Below are 18,646 nucleotides of genomic sequence, written 5' to 3'. Positions count from 1 at the left end.
TTTAATAATGGGCTGTTTAGTGCTTCAAATATGTATTATGTATGTATTTTATGTAACTAGTCATTGGGCTATATACAATGGCTTTAAATCCCACTGATTTATATGTAGCATATAAATCTGTGTGTTGTTAAGAGGTCTCCAGTTTTAATCAATATTGTTTATAATTTTGTGGACTTGCCATTCTAGATATTCCGATCTTCTAAAATGATATAATAGTGCTTTTTTCACCAAAATGTCCTCTACTGGTTTGTTTTATTCACTTATTTTAGTTAATTGGTAAGTATTTATCCTGCTTTTCAGCCAAACATATTCTCAGAATGTAAGTATAATCAATTTTTAAAATGCTCATAAGTTTGCAGTCTGCAGAATCATGGCATGGCATGAAGAGAAGAAGAAAACAATTTCATTTTAAAGTTACATAATATATAGTTCCAGAAGCTGTTTTCTGTAATTGTTTCTTTTTAAATATGAAATATTCTGATTATGCTTCTGTCTGTATCTGGTATACAAAGGACCACAGATTCCGGATCCCTCCATTTCCATTAGTTCCACTGAGGCTTGTGTTTGCCAGTTTACCTTGTTTTCAGAAAACTGCTAATCTGTTCTGCCAGGAAGAGGATTACATCACTGATCTCTCTGATCCTGTTGATTCTTGGTCTGAGAAGGATGATCCCATTATATTGGAGTGTCCTAGCAGTTGCATGGGAGTTCTCCAAAATTCTAAACAAGGATCATCAATCATACATAGATCTTGGAACATAACTTTCCAATCCTCATTTAAAGAAAGGCCAGCACAGCCATTAGGCCAAAGTTGTCAAACTTGCAGCCTGCGGGCCCAAATGTGTCACACGCTGGCCACACCCATGCCCAGTTAGCAAGGGGGGGGGGAGTTGTGATACGTTATGTGATGATGCCATGACAACGTGAGTTTGACATCCCTGCATTACGTAGCAAGGTATCTACTTCAGGTAAAAGATGCAAGGAGTCATTACAGCAGTATCTCCAACTCCACTTGATCTTCCTAACCCTAGCTTCTCTGTTCTATGAGCATTCCCATCTTTCAGAACTAATACTGCTACTTGCATGTTGCTAGCCTGGGTAGCAAGAAGCTAGAGGCTTGTATTACCAATATCTCAGGCAGTGTGGCTGAAAAAAACACCAACCAAATACCTAACCAAGTAAGCAAAAAGGACAATTTTGAACAATGAATGTGAGGCATGACCATACAACGCACATTGTACCAATCACCTCTAGCCCAGAGTGACCCCAAGCCAACAAGCAGAACCAAGTTTTAATGTCTTTCTAGAAAGCCAGAAGGAAGGGGGGGGAGTATCTCATCCACTGGCAAGATGTTCCAAAGAGCAGGGGCCACAGCAGAAAAGTCTCTTCTTTTAGACCTCACCGGCTGAAATTCCTTGGCTGATGGGAGTGTGCAGTTGGTCCCCTTCTGCTAAAACAGGAGTGGATAATTATGGCAACTTTATAATTGTGGACTTCAACTCCCATGGCTGGCTCAGGAATTCTGAGAATTGAAGTCCACAGGTTGAAAAGTTGCATAGTTGCCCACCCCATGTTAGAATGAATAGAGAAGTCAATCCCATTGAGTGAGAAGGTTCTTCAGATATCCTGGTTTATTAAATGAACCCTCTGGCTACAAGTCTGCTATGAGAAATGCTTTTTTTCTCTTCCAAATATACATTTTCAGAATATTTTAACCTATGGGGTATGTATGATAAACATATATAATGAAAATACAGGTAATATAATTAAGATATAAAGATGGCAAGACCCTAAAAATCTCAAACAGAAGAGCAGTATGACCTATTTTAAATGTATAATAAATAGAAATAACTTGATCCAGCACAGAAAAGAGAAGTGACTAGGCATTAAGGCACTGCACCAGTTGAAATTATGAAAGATAAGAATGTTTGATGAGGCGGGGGGGCAGAAAACTGTTTAAACACTTATTTAATAGACAACTGTCTGAAAATAAGTTACCTTAGAAATGGTTCCTGAAATTATAATTAAACTGACTTAATAGGATATTTTCTTGATTTTGTTGTAGAATTCAATAGCAGACCCAGATAAAAACAAAAATTCAGCTGTTTCAGTTTTTAATCCTGAAATGCAGTGCACACTGTAATCTTGGAACTGTAGCCATGCAGATTACTGCTAAGGTAAATATATACTGCTAGAGAGAGAGGCCAGAATATATTTAAATGGGGTGACTGATTTATGAGGAACTGTTGACTTAGAAAAATGCAACTGTTGGATTTTGATTCCAATGGGAAAAAAGCATGAGTGAATGGTACATTCTTATTCCTGTGTCATAGCCACACCACATGAATCAGTCTTTGCAGAACTGCATTTTATTCTTTTAAAAAAGTGTATATACCATTACCATTAATAAGTGATTTTAGCATTATTGCTACTCTAGTACAATCAGAAACCAGGTGCAAAAGCATCTTTCCTGTAAAAGGCTTCCATGTCCATAGTTTTCATGATTTTCCTTCCCCAGCAGAGTGATACAGGCCTTTTTAAAAACTACGGTAGCTTTATTAGATCTCAAAGGTACAAAACTACAAACTTGCATCCTAGAAAAGTAAGTGGCTTCACTGTTTGCCATTCCCATTGATGAAACGTTTCTTACGGGCATCTGATTCCAGGAAATTCTTGAGTTGTGGCCGGTCATTAAGGCGTTGCACGTAGCCAGCCAGCAAAGGCAAAGAAGCCAGGCAATTGGATGCCAGGACCAAATGGACATGTAGAATGTCGAGCAGATTATAATCTGCAAAGCCAATCTGGAGAAGAGTGGCACACAGCAAAAGAAGAGCAATGGAAATAAAAACATCATTAACTTTGCAAAACATGTTTAGTTTTGCATTTTTGTACATAACAGCAAACACAGATGTTCCACCCCACCCGCTAAATACATATCAAATCTTTCAAGGACTACTTGTACCATACGTGCTAAATATCTATAATGGCAAAGCTGGCATTTTCTTCCACTTCCAAATGACAGTATTTCTCGAAACTCAAGAAAGCAGCTTTTTAAAAGAAAAGAAAAAGAAAGAAAAATTGAGATTTCTCATATAACTGGATTTCGGTACTGTGTTCTGTGCTGTCCTGGAACCTACAGAATTATGGAATACTAAGATGAAATCACATAAAGGGGTTTGGATCTCTACTTACCCATCAGCAGAACAACTCTGCAAAAACTGAACAGAATGGAACTAAATCTGTTGTGTGCAGAAGCTAGCCAAATTAAGTTTTAAAATGAACTGAATTTGGCTGGGGTCAAGGGAGAAAAATATTTAAGGAAAAAAAAATCCCCATCTGTGTGTGGGGGCAATCTGGCAGTCACTCACAATGCATTGATGATTCCAAGTGGAGCATATTTATGCATTTACTCTATTTGTATTTTACCCATACCTGAAGGTTGCTTTTTAAAGCAACTCAAAAAAAGGGCTGCTGGGTGGCATTCAATGGACAAATGAAGGCAGCAAAATACAGTATGATCTTTTTGCTGCCCTTATGCCCATACTGTAAGCTTGAATATGAGATCTTATATACTTAAGACTTAAGATGGGTTTTCCTTTGCTGCTTCATCTCCAGGAGCGCCTTGGTCTACCAAGGATGTGTGAGAGGGATGGCCATTCCAGTGCACTCTGATCAAGTGCTACAGCCACCTTATTTAACTGGGAAACCAGGGTTTCAACCAAATGATCCACCCTGCTCATGGGAAACTCCCCAGTTGCCCTTTAAAAATCATCTGGACTCGTTAAGCTGGATGTCTTCCCCACAGGAAGGAAAATGTGAGGGGGAGGGATATACAGTGAAACTCCATAGCAACCAGAGAATGATATGTCCATGATAAGGGATGGAGTCAATGCCCCTCACTTCAAACCATTTCATATCTACCCCAACATATCACCTTTATGCATGTCGGCTTCTCAGTAAGTTGGCAACATCCATGGTAGCCATGAACTCTTGGTCTGCATAGACCACTCAATAAGGGAAGCCATGTTAAAAATTCCTCAGCACCACAAATCTAGGAAACACCCCCCCCCTCTCCCAGGAGCTCTGGCAGGGATGTTGTATGGGCAGGAGGGAATGATTCAGCACCAGCAAATCAACCTCCTCAATGTTGCTCATTCACACATACACAACATGAGGGAAAGTAGAAATACATACATTGATGCAGCATGTTGCTTTATGGCACAGAAGAAAACGCCAAACTTGATAGGACCTTCTATGGTAAAGGCTTTGAAAAGTAAGCACATGGGGGGGCTTTTTGACCTTATTTTTATAACAATCCTGTGGGACTGCAGGAAAGCACAGACCACAGTACAAAACCCTGTCAGAAAAATCTTGATTTTTCTTTTTAAAAGAAGCCGCTTTCTTGAGTTTTAGGGGACACTATCAACTGGAAGTAGAACTAAGATTCTAAATGTATTACTCAATTTATACAATAAGGACAAGTCAGTATTCCTTCTTTATCTAAAATCAAGATTAATATAGACAAGACAAAGCAGAAGCCTGCTGTTAGCACATTAGCAATACTTGATTGCTTTAGCTTTGATTTAATAGCTGGCATGAACCAGACTGTTGTGGCTGTAATACAGTAAATCGCAGTGATTTTATTAACAATGAGCACTCATTAACAACAATGTATGAATTTTACCCCAGTGTAATTGCCTCCATCTCCGGAAGGCCATTAATGGCCAGCCCAGATTTCTGTCTTAGACAGGAAGCTGTGATGGTTTGATTACCTGTTTGCCTACAATGAAGCCTTTCCCTCCATCATTCTGAGCCAAGAGCTTCTCAAAAGGGGCCAGCTCAGCTGGCAGGGCCTCAATGTAAGCAGCTTTGCCAGATTCCTGTGAAAGAAAAACAGTCAGCTCTTTCCTCCACCAGGTCTGCCTTTCCCTCCCAGGAGAAGAATTAGGGTGAAAGGAATACACCAAGACATTTCAACCAATATTGCAGAATGAAGGATTCAATTATCCTGAGCAGTTTGCTTAAGCCCTTGTTATTGGGGGAGGGGAATAATTCAAGCCCCTTGTGTTTTTTTTAAAGAGTTTGATTGTTGGGGATTGCATGATCTCTTTACACCTACGAGCCCATGGTAAATGGAGAAACAGATCTCATCATCAGTCTTTGTGTTCAACCAACAATGATAATTTTCTCTCTCTGTCCAAGACCACTGTAGGTAGGTGGCTTTTCTAATCTTCATTAATTTCTTAATAAATCTAGCTTTTACTTCCAATATAATAGCAGCTAGCATTCAATAGTCACTGGGCTGAGTCCATACTCTTCATAAAATACACATTTTCCCTTTTAATGGACAACTCCACCATGGTAGGATGCAAATATTTTTACTGCCAGTTCTGTGGGTGTGGCCAGGTGGGAGTGGCCATATAATTGAGTGGGTGTGGCTTTTTTTTTTTTTTTTGCAGCACCCCCCCTCTGCACTCCTTTTTTTTTGCCTCCTGCGCCTCAGGGAAGCCTCCTGGGTGAAGCAGTAAGACAGCAAGGGGGATCCCGACACAGCTGATCATCGGAACAGCTGATCGTCAGGAGGAAAGGAAGAAATACCGGTTCAGCCGAACCGGTAGCTGTTTGTTTTTTTTTTACTACTGGTTCGCCTGAACAGGCCCGAACCAGTAGATTACCACCACTGCACTCTGCCACTTAGCATTCAAAGATTCTCTGATTGGGGTTTCTGATTAATCCAAATCTATCTTGCTAATCATTGGTTCTCATGTGCCATTTGCCCTTGTCCTGCCTTTTCTAGATGATGTGCTGCCTATTGTTATACTTGATAACCAACCTGTTGCCGAGGCTCAAGAGTACACTGCCCCCAGGTTCTTCCAAAACCTCCGACAGGAGAAAACCTGGCTGCAGCTCCAGCCCAGTTTCCGTTCTCAGCATCAGCAGTATCATACCTATATTACCAACAATAACAATCCAGCCTATGCAGCAATCACTCTTACTTCTGGAGCGGGAAATAATTTGTTGCTGTTTTGTTCTTTGTAGGCCCAATGGATAGTTTCCAAATATTGCGGCCTCCTCCACATCCTCTCCCACCAGGACAGTCAGTCCAGCACAAGTGATCCAACCTCTCTGAGTCATGCAGGCACCCATTCTGTTTTATTTATTTATATCCCGCCTTTATTTTTACAAATAACTCAAGGTGGCTGGCCTATCCAGAACATCTTCCTCCTATTTCCCTCACAATAACAAGTGATAGGCTGACAGTGAGTGGCTGGCCCAAAGTCATCCAGTTGTCATCCTGCCTCATGGCCGAGGCAGGGCTAGAACTCACAATCTCCTCTAGCCTGGTACTTTAATATTTAATACCACTAGGTGATATTGTTACTTCTAGTTCCATCATCCTTCCTCTCCCTTTTTAATTATTTGGCAGACATTCTGCTCAGACAGTGGGGAATCCCCTAAAAGAATTCACTGCAATCAGGCAGAGAACCTAGATGCTACTGCTGCTTTTTAGTAGGAAACTTCCCAGGCATGTCTTCTGGCTAGTGGGAACCAAATGAGACTGTGGAGACAACGTCACTGACACTTTTACTGGAACCCTTTTGGTTAAAGCTTTATCATCTGCAGTGGGGTAAAAAGTTCAGCTGAACTAAATTAATCAGGTTTACTGTTACATTTTTTAGATTGAAACCTAAATTAACTTTTCCCAGTAAAAACCACCTCTTCTGTTAGAAAAGCCCATGATTTGATCAGCCTGTTGGTTCTCAGAGAAACCAAGACATCATTAAATAGGGGAGTGATCTCTCCATCAAGCAGCTAAAAATAAAACTAAGTTCTCCTATAATCCATCTTACATAGTTCTGGTAGATTAAGCGGGCATATTTGATTCGCAGATCCTCCACCCCATCATTCACCATATCCAGCAGTGCTGCTTCCTTTGCATCTTCACCATAGAGTCCTAAGAGGAGGGAAAGAAAGTGGCCAGGTCTAATAACTAAATATTAGTTAACTGATAACTAAAACTGCATTTTTCTACCATCCGCAATATACACATAAACGTATATGTAGACACAAATGCTCTAGCCCCAAAAGGCTACATGCCCACAGATTTGCCCACATATCCTACCGTGATTCCTGGCCAAGTGGCGTAGAATAGCATTTGACTGATGCAATATAAAATTCCCATCCTGGAATCTCGGCACTTGGCCAAAGGCCTGGAAGAGAAGAAATTAGGGGAAAATGGTTAGTGATGGACTTTTCTAATGTATTTCCAAGAAAGTAAAGATATTGCTGAATAATGCATCCTCCAAGACCCAGTTAGTATTGCAAATAGCAAAGTTAATGAAATTTGTAAACTAACTGGTGAGCCACAAGCTGCACATCCTAAGACAGAAATCTGGTTAATGAAATTATAACATTGAGAGCTGGAATGCATGAAAGAGCTCATTTTGCAGAAGGATTTACCTTCTAAACCTATAAAACAAAATGTATCTCAAAGGCAGCTTTACTCACACATAATTTCTTCAGATCTCCCTTCTTCCAAATCTCCCCATTCACCACATCCTCAGTCCACTCCTGTCCCTGATCAGCCAGCAGCATGCGTATGGCTTCTCCACGGCCTGAGACAAAAAATTCCAAATGTAACCTAGTGGCAATATTTATCGAGCACACCGAACCATAATTTTTAAGTATGGTTATTTGGATTAACAGAATGCTGAGTTACCCACTCAACCCTCATGTTTTGGTTTTGCATGTTCTGTGATGAGAAGCAGCATTTTCAAGAAAACCTAATTGCCACTGCAATAGAGCAGAAGGAAAGGTGACATTTGCCAAAGAAATGGTAGGGAATGAAATTAACAAAACTGATTCATATAATAATCAGAGAAACTTGTCAGAAAATGAGGCAGTTGCATTCTTGAGTCAAATATTGGAATGGAAGGAAGTTATCCGTGAAGGATATTACAGAAGCTTTCTATGGCCTCTTGAATTCAACCTCAGTAGATTCAGGGGAAGGGCATACAGCAATGTTTTTACACTGCCAACAAGCTAACAGTAAACAGCCCAATTAAGGAACCACCAAGGCCACTCCCACCAACACTAACAGGGCAAGCCACTAGTATATAGAATGAAAGTAAACCCCACTCCCTACTAGCACTGATGATGTTACATAGTTCGGTAATGAAATGTCTGCAAGACAACAACCAAAGAGTACCAAGGACCCCATAGTTCAGTTCTGAAGAGCAAATAATTTATTCTATTGATAATGATAAAATGTTGTGTTTTATACTTTTCTCGTGGAGTATTTCATGTAGCGCATTATCCATTGGCCAGGCTGCTTCTTCATCCTTGGAACTCCAGATATTTCTTTAAAATAATAGTGTTCCAATAGAAAAATGAGAGCAGCAGATTGAAATGTAAAGTATGACAGAGTGAAGTGTTCCCAAAGAAAATGTTGCTGTTGGGATTTGAATAAGTACATTTTTATGTACTGTCATAAAATGAGGCATTCATTCTAAGTCCAAGACTCCCTCCTGCTGGAGAAATGGTCAGAGTCAAGACATGACTACTCTCCAAAAGCAGCTGTAGATAGCTTACAGCTCAGTCATTTTACAGTTGCTCAATGGAGCTTAATACCAGCTAAGCAAGCAAACAACAACAGTTAAGGGATTGGTCACTACAAGGCTTTTACCTCTCATGGCAGCCAACTCTCTCGGACTAAAATACACCATCTTCCAAATCATAGCTAAGGTGACCTCAGGAAAAGTGTCACACTTGGTTAATACTTAGGTGGGAGTCCTCTAAGGAAAACCAGGATTGGTATGGCAAAAACTATCCCAGAAGTAGCAGTGGCAAAACACTTACCGTATCTATTGCTTTCAAGAATATGTCCATGAAGTCACAAGAGCCAAGTTACTCATGGTGGTAGATAGACCCTAACTATTGTGCAGTAAATAAAACCTGAGAAAATGGCTTAAATGAAACAACATGTTTTGGTGGTGATGTACACTCAAAAAAATCTAGAGACAGAAAAATCTTCAGATAATGGTGAACTATCTCTGATTCTTAGCTCAATACCTAGCTCAATAACTACTGAATAACAGTAGCCATTTCCCTCAGGGTTATTCTATCTTCTCCCCAATCACTTTGGTAACATTGAACATAAATTATAACCCATGGGCTCTACAGTGATTAGAATGCTTACCTGTTTTTATGTCATTAATTTATTGTGTTTTTAAGCTAATTTTTGTTGATATATTTTGTATTGGCTTGCTCATGTACATTACCCAGAGTTGGTTAGATTGAGCAGGTGTACAAAAGCTGTTAATAAAAGCAAGCAACAATGGGATATTTTATTTTAACAAATCAATGGATTACATTGATATTATTTTCATGTGTATTAGAGTACTTCAGAGACCATGTAGTAAAAGTTGGGTTTAACCTCCCTAAGTTGGAAACATACCGGTAATATTTTGAACATTAACTTACATGTTTTGGAGTTGTTTGAATGTGGGTAGAAAAGCATTTAAATATGTCAACTGCTAAACAATTACAACTGATTTAGAGACCTGCATGGAAGATATGTACTCAATTTCTGAATAGGAGTTGGATTTTTATCAGCATTGGTCAAAATTTAAACAATATTTCTCCGGGTGGTTAAGATGTAATTTGTAATTTGAGCTTTTTGTTTGTATACATTTAAATCAAAAATATTTTTCTTTGAGGGATCCTTGGTGCTCTCTGAGCTTGGTTGTTTTTGTGCAGATGTTTAATTACCCAAACTAGGTAACATCATCCATGCCATCAGCAGCAGGTAATGAAATATCTGCAAGAAAACAACCAAGCTCAGAGCCTTCAATTTTAACTCTGAACAACATTTTCTTTCTATTAATTTTTGAGTTATTTTTTTCTATCTGATTGTAGATCCCCCCCTGTTTTTATAATAAAGGCATTTTAAAATAAATACTGGAAGCTCCAATGAATAAAGAACCCATTCTTCCTATATGAATATGGAATGTAAAAAAACAACTGATTGTAGCAAATCCTAGTTAGCTCAGCAGGAACGAGGGGGCCATACTTCTCAATAAAGAAATGCTCTGCAAAATAAAAAAATATTTCTGCATTTTTTTTCCTATCTATATTCAGTTTGATGAATATAAACTTTTTTCTATGGAAAAATGGTAAAAAATTCATGGGTGGGTGCTAATTTTTTTTCATTTTCCAGAAATCTAAGACCAATCTAGATCAAACAGCAAAAGAAGAATTCTTGACAGACCTTGAATAAAAATGGATGAGGAAATAGAGAGAAACGGTTTTTCAGTGTTCCTTCGATTATTATCTGAACAGTGTTAGTGCTGTTCAGAATGTATGCTTTACACTGTTTCATTTTTCTGCCAGCACTTAATGTAACTAAAAACTCCTTTTCCTAAACTAAAAATGTTCTTTGTTCTGAAATATATTACTGTTAATATTCAGGGTAGTCTATGAAAGTGTTTCATATAGTGCTATGAATATTAGCAGGATTAAATAACTAAATGTTACTGTTATATTTGAATAATGAGTAAATACATGTGCATTTGTCCAACTACAAAAGGGACTCTGATATAATTCCTCCTCACACACTTTCTTTTGCAGCAAATAATATTGACATTTTTTTGTCCTGTGTATTTATAGGGACTTCTCATGCTGCCATTAAAGCACAGTCTAGTGGCGAAGGCATCAGACTAGAAAGCCAGAAACTGTGAGTTCTAGTCTCACATTAGGTTAGAAAGCTGGTTGGGTGACTTTGGGCCAGTTACTAGCTCTCTCAAGCCCAACCACCCCTCATAGGATTGTTGTTGTGTGAGGAAAAATAGGAGGAGAAAGGAGTATTAGTTCTGTTTGCTGCCTTGAGTTACTTATATAAATAGGTAATAAAGGCAGGATGAATAAACTTCTTCCATGGAACTCTGTCAGGTTAAGAACAGTGGGCAGCTCAGAAGGTGGCAAAATAAGGCTTCAAGCTCATCAACTGGGATGCAACAAAGCCAGCCAGAATTCTCCACATCCTGGCAACAGCACAGTATAAACCCCCAACAGATGATCAAAGTGATCGGAAAGTAAAAACGGCACTCTGTTTTGCAGGAGGAAACCAGCAAAGGCGACTTTTTGAAAACTGGAAGACATGTTTAGCTGCAGGAATAGAGCAATTGCTGCAAATCAAAAACACCTTTGCGAGCTTAGAAAGAAAGAGCTCTCCGGATTGAAGAATATTGCAAGCTTCGTCCTACTGGCTCTCCTGTTATTTTAAAAAGCCCCCCCACCCCACCCGAGACGCGTTTCTCAGTACTCACCTCGCACAGGGAAATAGGTGAGGGTGTACTCGCCAGGCACTAGGAGGGAAGGGAAAAAAAAATACGGGAAGGAAGCAGGACAGTTACCGCAGCACCCGCTGGAGATAATAAAACGGCGACGGAGGCGTTTAATTCTGCCAGGAGATGGGAGCCCCCATTGCATCTCGCGTGCCCACCATCACCCCAGGAAGGGAAGGAGAACCAGGCCAGCGGAACAGAACCGTGGGGATACTCACTGTCGGAAAAGCTGCAAGTCAAGGCACACAACCAAAGCAGAGAGCGATTGATCGAACAGATTCTCTAGCATCTGCACAAAGCAAAGCTCGGCAAAAGTTGACGAGTCACGCTCCACTAGCTGGCCTCTGGACCAGCCTTCTTAAAGGGGCAGGAAGGGAGAAAGGGCTTAGACTTGTCTTGTTCCTTGTCTCCGAGACTAAGTTGGCCTCTGTTTAGCGGGAATCAAAAGCAATCTTTTGGGCAGTCTCGGACACTGGAATGTGCCTGGGAAAAGGACGATCCCTAAATAAACGGGGAGTCGATTGTCTTTTTGCAACACAGAGATGGGGTCGTTTATCGGCTCGACTTTTGCTCTTTTAGGGTAAAAGTTGGTTCCCAAATCTAAAAATATGGTGTCCCTTCTCCTTTTCCAGGAACTGCAATTGATGGAGAAAGGAGCAACAGTTGGAGGAAATAAAGTATAAAGCACAATCACATAACATACTAAGCCCCATTATAACTGATGTGTAAACCCGAATGCTTCTTCCAATTACGAAGTATTAGTTTGTGCAGCAATTGTGTCTGACAGAAGAAGCAATGGGAAACTGCTGGAGTGTTAACTTGTGCAACATAAGACCAAAAGAGACTACAAGAGGATAAAACTCTTAAATGAAAATCACTCATAGCTGAGATTAAGAATGCAAAGGATGAGCCTTAAACTGGCTGTTCCCTCAGGCCTTATGCCCTGATGTTGCATAACACCATCTGATTGTGTGATTTGGGTTACTGGCCTGGGGTTTGGTATGTTGCTTCTGCAGTTTGTTTTTATTTCTCTGTCAGCTGTCCAGAGTCACTTGATGAGTATGTGATCTTTAAAATCAAAGCTTTTTTTATTTTTAAATGAAGAAATAAAATAAATGTTCACAGATGGTGACTTTTAAATACAATTGTCAATTGAGATCTTAATGTTACAATGTGTTGAAACATTTAACTGCTTGGGAATTATATCACATGTCCAGAAAATCTGCATGCATCTGAAACAAACCAGTGATTCAATTTAGATGTTTATTCTATGGCTGAAGAGTATGCTTATAGACATTTTATTTTGTGCTTGTTGGTCATTGATTTGTGGTTTTTATTTATGTCAGAATATTATGGTCTGCAGTTACAGTAAATCATGCATGAAGACTCACCTCAACCTAAAGACAAGGAATACATACTTTTGAAATTAGTGGCAACCTTTGTTTTATGTATGATTCAGTGTTAACCATGGTTAAGGACACTTACCCAGAAAAAATGAACTAGTACCCTTTTACAACTTTAAAGTATTTTTAAAAATGTATTTTACAAGCAGCTAAATGTCTGGGATAGTCCACTTTGATTCCAGGGATAGGGAGATGCATAAAAAGGGAAAGTCAATCTCACCTTATCCCCTTTATTCCAAAAGAAATTCCCACAGCTTTGCAGAGGCTGCAAAACCAGAGCAGAGCAGAGCAAATTCTGCAGCAAAGATAGCTCTGTAACTGCTTCAGCCTGTGCTGATTTCTTGGGGGACTAATTGCTATTTTATCATAAGCTGATCAATAGTCTGGGTTCAAACAACATACCAAGTTATGCTCAGCTGCTTTTCCAAGAAAAAAAATGCTTAATGGCATTTCATCTATTTACAAGGTTATATTTCCAGATTTAGAGCAGTAAACCCAATCTCTGAATGGTTTAGAGGTGGTTTAGCTTTGCTGGCTGAGGAATTCTGGGAACTGAAGTCCACAAGTCTTAAAGTGGCCAAGGTTAGAGACCCCGGGTTTAGAGGAGAGTTCCCCAACCTTTCCAGCCTTGTAGACTGGTGGAGTGTGTATGTGTGGGGATGATTTCAGCTCCATTTGCACAAGCAACGTGCATGCCACTCACACAAATGGCACCCGCATGCACATGCTCACCCACTGCTAGCACAAGCGGGGATGCATGTGTGTGCTTGCCCGCCATTTCCGTGGCCTGGTTGTAAATACCTCAAGATCCACTAGTGGGCCATGGCCCAGAGATTGGGGACCCCTAGTTTAGGGTATCACGTAAACATGATAACAGAATATCCTGGGGAGTTGGAATGTCTGTAGAATTTTTCTCTTCTTGTCTTTGCCTCTTGGAAATTCCCAGATGAATCAGAAGCTTCTGGTATATGTGCTTGCTTCAGACCTTTGCTCTGGAAGGAAAGCACAAAGAGGTAATATATAGAATGTGAGCAAGAAAGATAAACCTATGGAGCAAAACATACGGTAAGTACCGAACCGGTAGTAACACCGGTTGAATCCCACCCCTGACTTAATGCTATAATATGTTTTACTACATTTATTTATTTATTATTTCTATTCCCTTCATTACTATTGACAGAAGTTGACAATACAAAAAGCAGTGAATGTGATGGACCACAAAGAGAACCTCATGGGATGTTACAACACACACACACACACACACACACACACACACACACACAAATCACTGAGATCCATTTTTGCAAATTTTGAAAGATGACTACATTTGAGTTTTTCTGCTTTACCTATCATTCTGTGGGAAGAAATATACATCTGGTTCACTTCCAAGGAGGATAAAGGCACTGGAGACAAAATGGAGACTGGAGGATGATTGAAAAGAGGGTCCATTTATTGATGAACAGGGCCACATGTTCGTCGTTCTGGTGCAGCTGACCACATGGAGTTGACACTGTGGTGGGATTCAAAAAAATTTACTACCAGTTCTGTGGGCATGGCTTGGTGGGCATGGCAAGGGAAGGATACTGCAAAATCCCCATTCCCTCCCCACGCCACTAACCTGCTTTCCAGCTCCGTTCTCCTGTGCAGGGCAACAAAAGAAGACCCAGCCAATCAGCTGGGACTCGGGAGGCAGAGAATACATGGGGGCGGGGCCAGTCAGAGGTGGTATTTGCCAGTTCTCCGAACTACTCAAAATTTCCGCTACCCATTCTCCAGAATACCACCTCTGAGTTGACAGGGGTTTTTTATACCTTCTCTTGGGCTTTGCACTTGAGCTACCTGTTCCTGTGCAAGAACATGTATTCTATTGGCTGTTGTCAGGCTCCCATGGGGCCATGTAAGGTTTATGTCGAGGTTATAGCTGGCTCTATAGGCAAAGTACAAATCCTAGGTGTTTGTCTGACCTAAGTTTGGTTGAAGTTTCTGAGGGTGATGCAATAATTCCTATTGTAGCTTAATGGCTTTTTCCTGTGTTGGATCTTGAGTGAAGGCTAATACTACCACCTGCCTTTGTTTCAAAATATCCTGTTTTGAATGGATTACCAAGTCTGCATTTCTAAAAGCTGGCCTCAGTATCTGCTGGGAGGGCAGGAAGATTGAGTCTGCTTTCTGTCTTTTAAGAACATGTTTCTCCCTTTCTCCTTTAGGAAATATAATAATCTGCCCTTTTTCATATTCCTCAAAATATTTCATTCTTTTAGGAGGGAGGTGGCTTCCCACAATTCCAAAGACCAGGTTTCAAAACTCTGTCCCTCCACTCTGTCCCTCCCCATGCCATTATATTATAGTTCTTTGGGAGAAAAGAAAAGAATGCCCAGGAACTGTAGGAAATGTATTGTACCAGTCTCTTGTGGCCAGGAAATGCCAAGTTGATCCTACCCCCTACGAGTTACCCAACTATGCTGTCAACAGAATCATTAGCAAAGCAGACCCAATTTTACATACTGGTATTTTGAAACTGTTCTTTTGAAAACTCTGGGAATTCTGCAACAGGAACAGCGGTGGGATTCAAAAAAATTTACTACCTGTTCTGTGGGCATGCTTGGTGGGCATGGCTTGGTGGGAGTGACAGGGCGTGACAGATACTATAAAATCTCCATTCCCTCCCCCATTCCTAGGGAAAGGCAAGGAAAGGATACTGCAAGATCCCATTCCTTCCCCACCCCACTAACCTGCTTTCCAGCTCTGTTCTCCTGTGCAGGGCAACAAAAGAAGACCCAGCCAATAGCTGGGACTCGGGAGGAAGAGAATAGATGGGGGTGGGGCCAGTTAGAGGTGATATTTGCCAGTTCTCCAAACTACTCAAAATTTCTGCTACCGGTTCTCCAGAACTGGTCAGAACCTGCTGAATACCACTTCTGAACAGGAAGGACCCACATAAAAAGCTGTATGCCGAGATGAGTAGGAATAAAGAGAGAGGTAAGATTATCCTTTAACCTCGATTAAAGTTGAAATTTGAAAAAAAGGATTTTCCATGTAACAGATTTGGACAAAGATAACATCTGTTCCAAAGTGCATCTATTCCCTGTACTACAGGAATGAGAAAAAGTTAAAATCTGACCACGCTTTATCATTGTTTAACTTTCTGGAGATTATTATTTCTCTGCAATCTCAGGCAAATTGGAATTGCTTTATATTAGAGTTATTTCTAAATAGAGAAGATTGGGATCATCTTGGGATCTGCTTAAACTGAGAGCCTTATCTTTTCTATATCTTTATTCATTTATCTAAAATGCTGGCTTTATTTCAGGACTGTGCGTTCAGTAGCATTTTATTTTTCCCCCTCTGCTACTGATTTTTAAAATTAAATGTCTTTATGCTTTCTCTTTTCATTTTTTGAAAATAAGATTTGATTTTATTTATCTGTGGACATATTACTCTGATTATCCCACAAAGGAAGTGAGCAAAGAACACTGATTTCTCTAGTCACATACCTCAGGGTTTTAGGGCTAGGACAGGGCTACAGGATTTATTTTATTTTTATTACCTTTTCCTTGGTAATAAGATGCCCAGACTGCAGGAAGCCTATCTCTCTTACATACCTTGAGAGTTGCTGGAAGGGGGGGGATGCTAAGGATAGGTAGTCCTTTACTTATAACTAGAATTGGAATTAGAATTTCTGTTGCTATGTAAAGTAGTCATAAAATTAGTCATAGCCAATTTTATTACCATTTTTCCACTGTGGTTAAGTGAATCACATGATCATTAAGGGTTAAGTGGATCTGGGTTCCCCTGGTAACTTTGCTTGTTAGAGGCCCACCTGGGAAGGTGGCAAGCGGTGATCACAGGTCCCTAGGACAAATACGTGCCTGTTGCCAAGCGACTGAATTCTGATCACATGACCATGTGGAATCTGTGATGATTGTAAGCAGGATGAATGGTTTGTAAGTTATTTTTTTCATTGCAGTTGTAACTCTGAATAGTCCCTTAAATGAATGGTTGTAAGTGGAGAACTACCTTTGAAGGCAACTCCCTTGAAGGCAGATGGTGGCACAGAAACCGCATAGAAAAGAAGGAAGCCAAGGGTGTGCAGTCTCCAAGAACTTCTGGGACACAGGGCTTGAGTTTCAGCCATGCTGGTACACCTACAAATGTAGATGTCACACGTATTTGAGACGGGATGGTTGTCTCAAGACCATGCCACTGGAGTCCCAGCAAGGTTGGCTTACTGTCAGCGTTCCAGAAAAAACCAGCTCCAATCAAAAACTCAGAGACAGGCATTTTCTCAAAAGTTCCTTTTATTGGAGTAGGTATACTGGCACATCTGGGAAAACTCAAATCTGAGAGTTCTGGGTTTTCCCTCAGTAATTAAAAACAAAACAAAACAAAACAAAACCCTGCACCCATCAGTCCATCACATGGCCCGATCACATTCCATCCCAACTTGAGACATCCTTTCAACTATGCCTCTTTCAGATGCAGGAACAACATGACCTTGACCGACAAGAAGAATGCTATTATGTCTAACTACATATGCTCTACTAAATCCCTCCTCCCAAATTCCCAAGCTCAGGAATGTGGCAGTGTGGAAGCTTCTGGTTCTAATATGGCTTCCAAAGACATATTATTCCAAAGTATTTGCCAGCTGTCTGAAGAGGGACCAAACATTTCCATGGAAAGAAAGACCAATCCTAGTTCAAATTCTCTCACGGAGATTTTGCTCTAATGTAATGCAAGACAGTAGGCAAGCAGGGTGAGAATCTTCTAGTTACCACAATTGACAGGCATCACCAGGCCAGATCTGAGACACACAGCCAATTGTTGAGGTCACAACCTTACTTGAGCTACCTGCTTTCCATCTCTTTCTCCCTGACCTTCCTTGCAGAATTGTTGTGAAGAGAAAGACCCGGGGACAGGGAGCGTAAAATAAATCATATCTAGGTTACAAAAATTCAGACAACCTATAGATGACAATGAGATTGGCGTTTTCTCTATTCCTCTACTGCCATGATACTGATTTTTGCAGCCCAGATCACCTAGCCATAAATAACTGCATATGTATAAATATATACCTATGGATACATCAAGCATATAAAGATGGGTAAAATGATTGACAAGTAGATATTGCATAAGTAATGCTCTTCAACAAAAAGATGTAGTGATGGAAAACTTACCGCTGGTACCTAAAGCAGTTACAAGTACACAAATCCTGTCCCTGTAAATATGATAACAGTCCAGGTAAGAAAATAGGCCCTGTAAGGATAGGATAAATCATGTCTAAGCAACTGAGACTTGTTCTTTAGTTCTTTCTTTCTGCTCTTGATTTCTCTTAGGTGAGCCACAGAACATTAAGACCTCATCCAGGACTCTTGGCATTGTCTGAAAGAGCTAGGTGAGGTCTGGTTACTCTTGAACTGGAATGTTGCCAACTTTCCACTAAATAAATCATGAATGGTCTGCTCAACAGTCCCCATGGAGCATTGCCATTCGCTCCCTTCTGCCATTCAAAGAGCCAGGAAGGTAGCCAATGCCACAGGTGGGGTCCAGCTTTGCTGAAATACAATCAGCTTTCTAAGCTGAGAAAGGGAAATGGGCATGTGTGAGTGAATCATAATGGACAGTAAGACTTAAGGAAGCAAATGCTGGTATGAGGAGTGAAATGGAGAGAATAGAACAGAGAGAAAAAACCCTAGAAATATCTAAACGTTATGTTGGTCTATCACCATAATAAAGATTTGCCTTGCCTTGCTTTGCTTGGATTCCTGAACAGATATATCAAGCAGCAAGCAGGAGTCCAGAGAAGGCAAGATAGTTTTATTAAATACTTTCTTTAAAAAAAAAAAAGATGACTAGCAGGTAATTTTATTTTAATGTCAGGGTATTTTTTCAGTCTCTTTT

The 18,646-nt window shown here is 40.2% G+C and overlaps 1 protein-coding gene across 2 annotated transcripts; it reads right to left on the bottom strand.

The window, feature by feature from the left end:
• Nucleotides 1-2,353: 2,353 nt before the first annotated feature.
• GSTP1 (glutathione S-transferase pi 1) lies at nucleotides 2,354-11,991 on the bottom strand. Of its 2 annotated transcripts, XM_026685380.2 has the most exons (7): nucleotides 11,564-11,991; nucleotides 11,328-11,366; nucleotides 7,510-7,616; nucleotides 7,124-7,211; nucleotides 6,852-6,955; nucleotides 4,773-4,880; nucleotides 2,354-2,801 (listed from the first exon to the last, which is right to left on the bottom strand). In XM_026685380.2, coding segments are annotated over exons 1-7 (636 nt in total). In that variant the 5' UTR covers nucleotides 11,565-11,991; the 3' UTR covers nucleotides 2,354-2,612. The 2 variants fall into 2 exon arrangements, with proteins under 2 accessions (XP_026541165.1, XP_087806699.1); XM_087950573.1 differs by lacking the exon at nucleotides 11,328-11,366 and having other exon boundaries at nucleotides 11,564-11,700.
• Between the last annotated feature and the right edge of the window lie 6,655 nt (nucleotides 11,992-18,646).

Source organism: Notechis scutatus, chromosome 1, assembly GCF_049901735.1.
Source record: "Notechis scutatus isolate UNSWTSFEM ecotype Mainland chromosome 1, rNotScu1.2, whole genome shotgun sequence".
Classification (NCBI taxonomy): domain Eukaryota; kingdom Metazoa; phylum Chordata; class Lepidosauria; order Squamata; family Elapidae; genus Notechis; species Notechis scutatus.
Note: the sequence above shows the minus strand (reverse complement) of the source record. Positions and strands in the feature narration are given on the sequence as shown.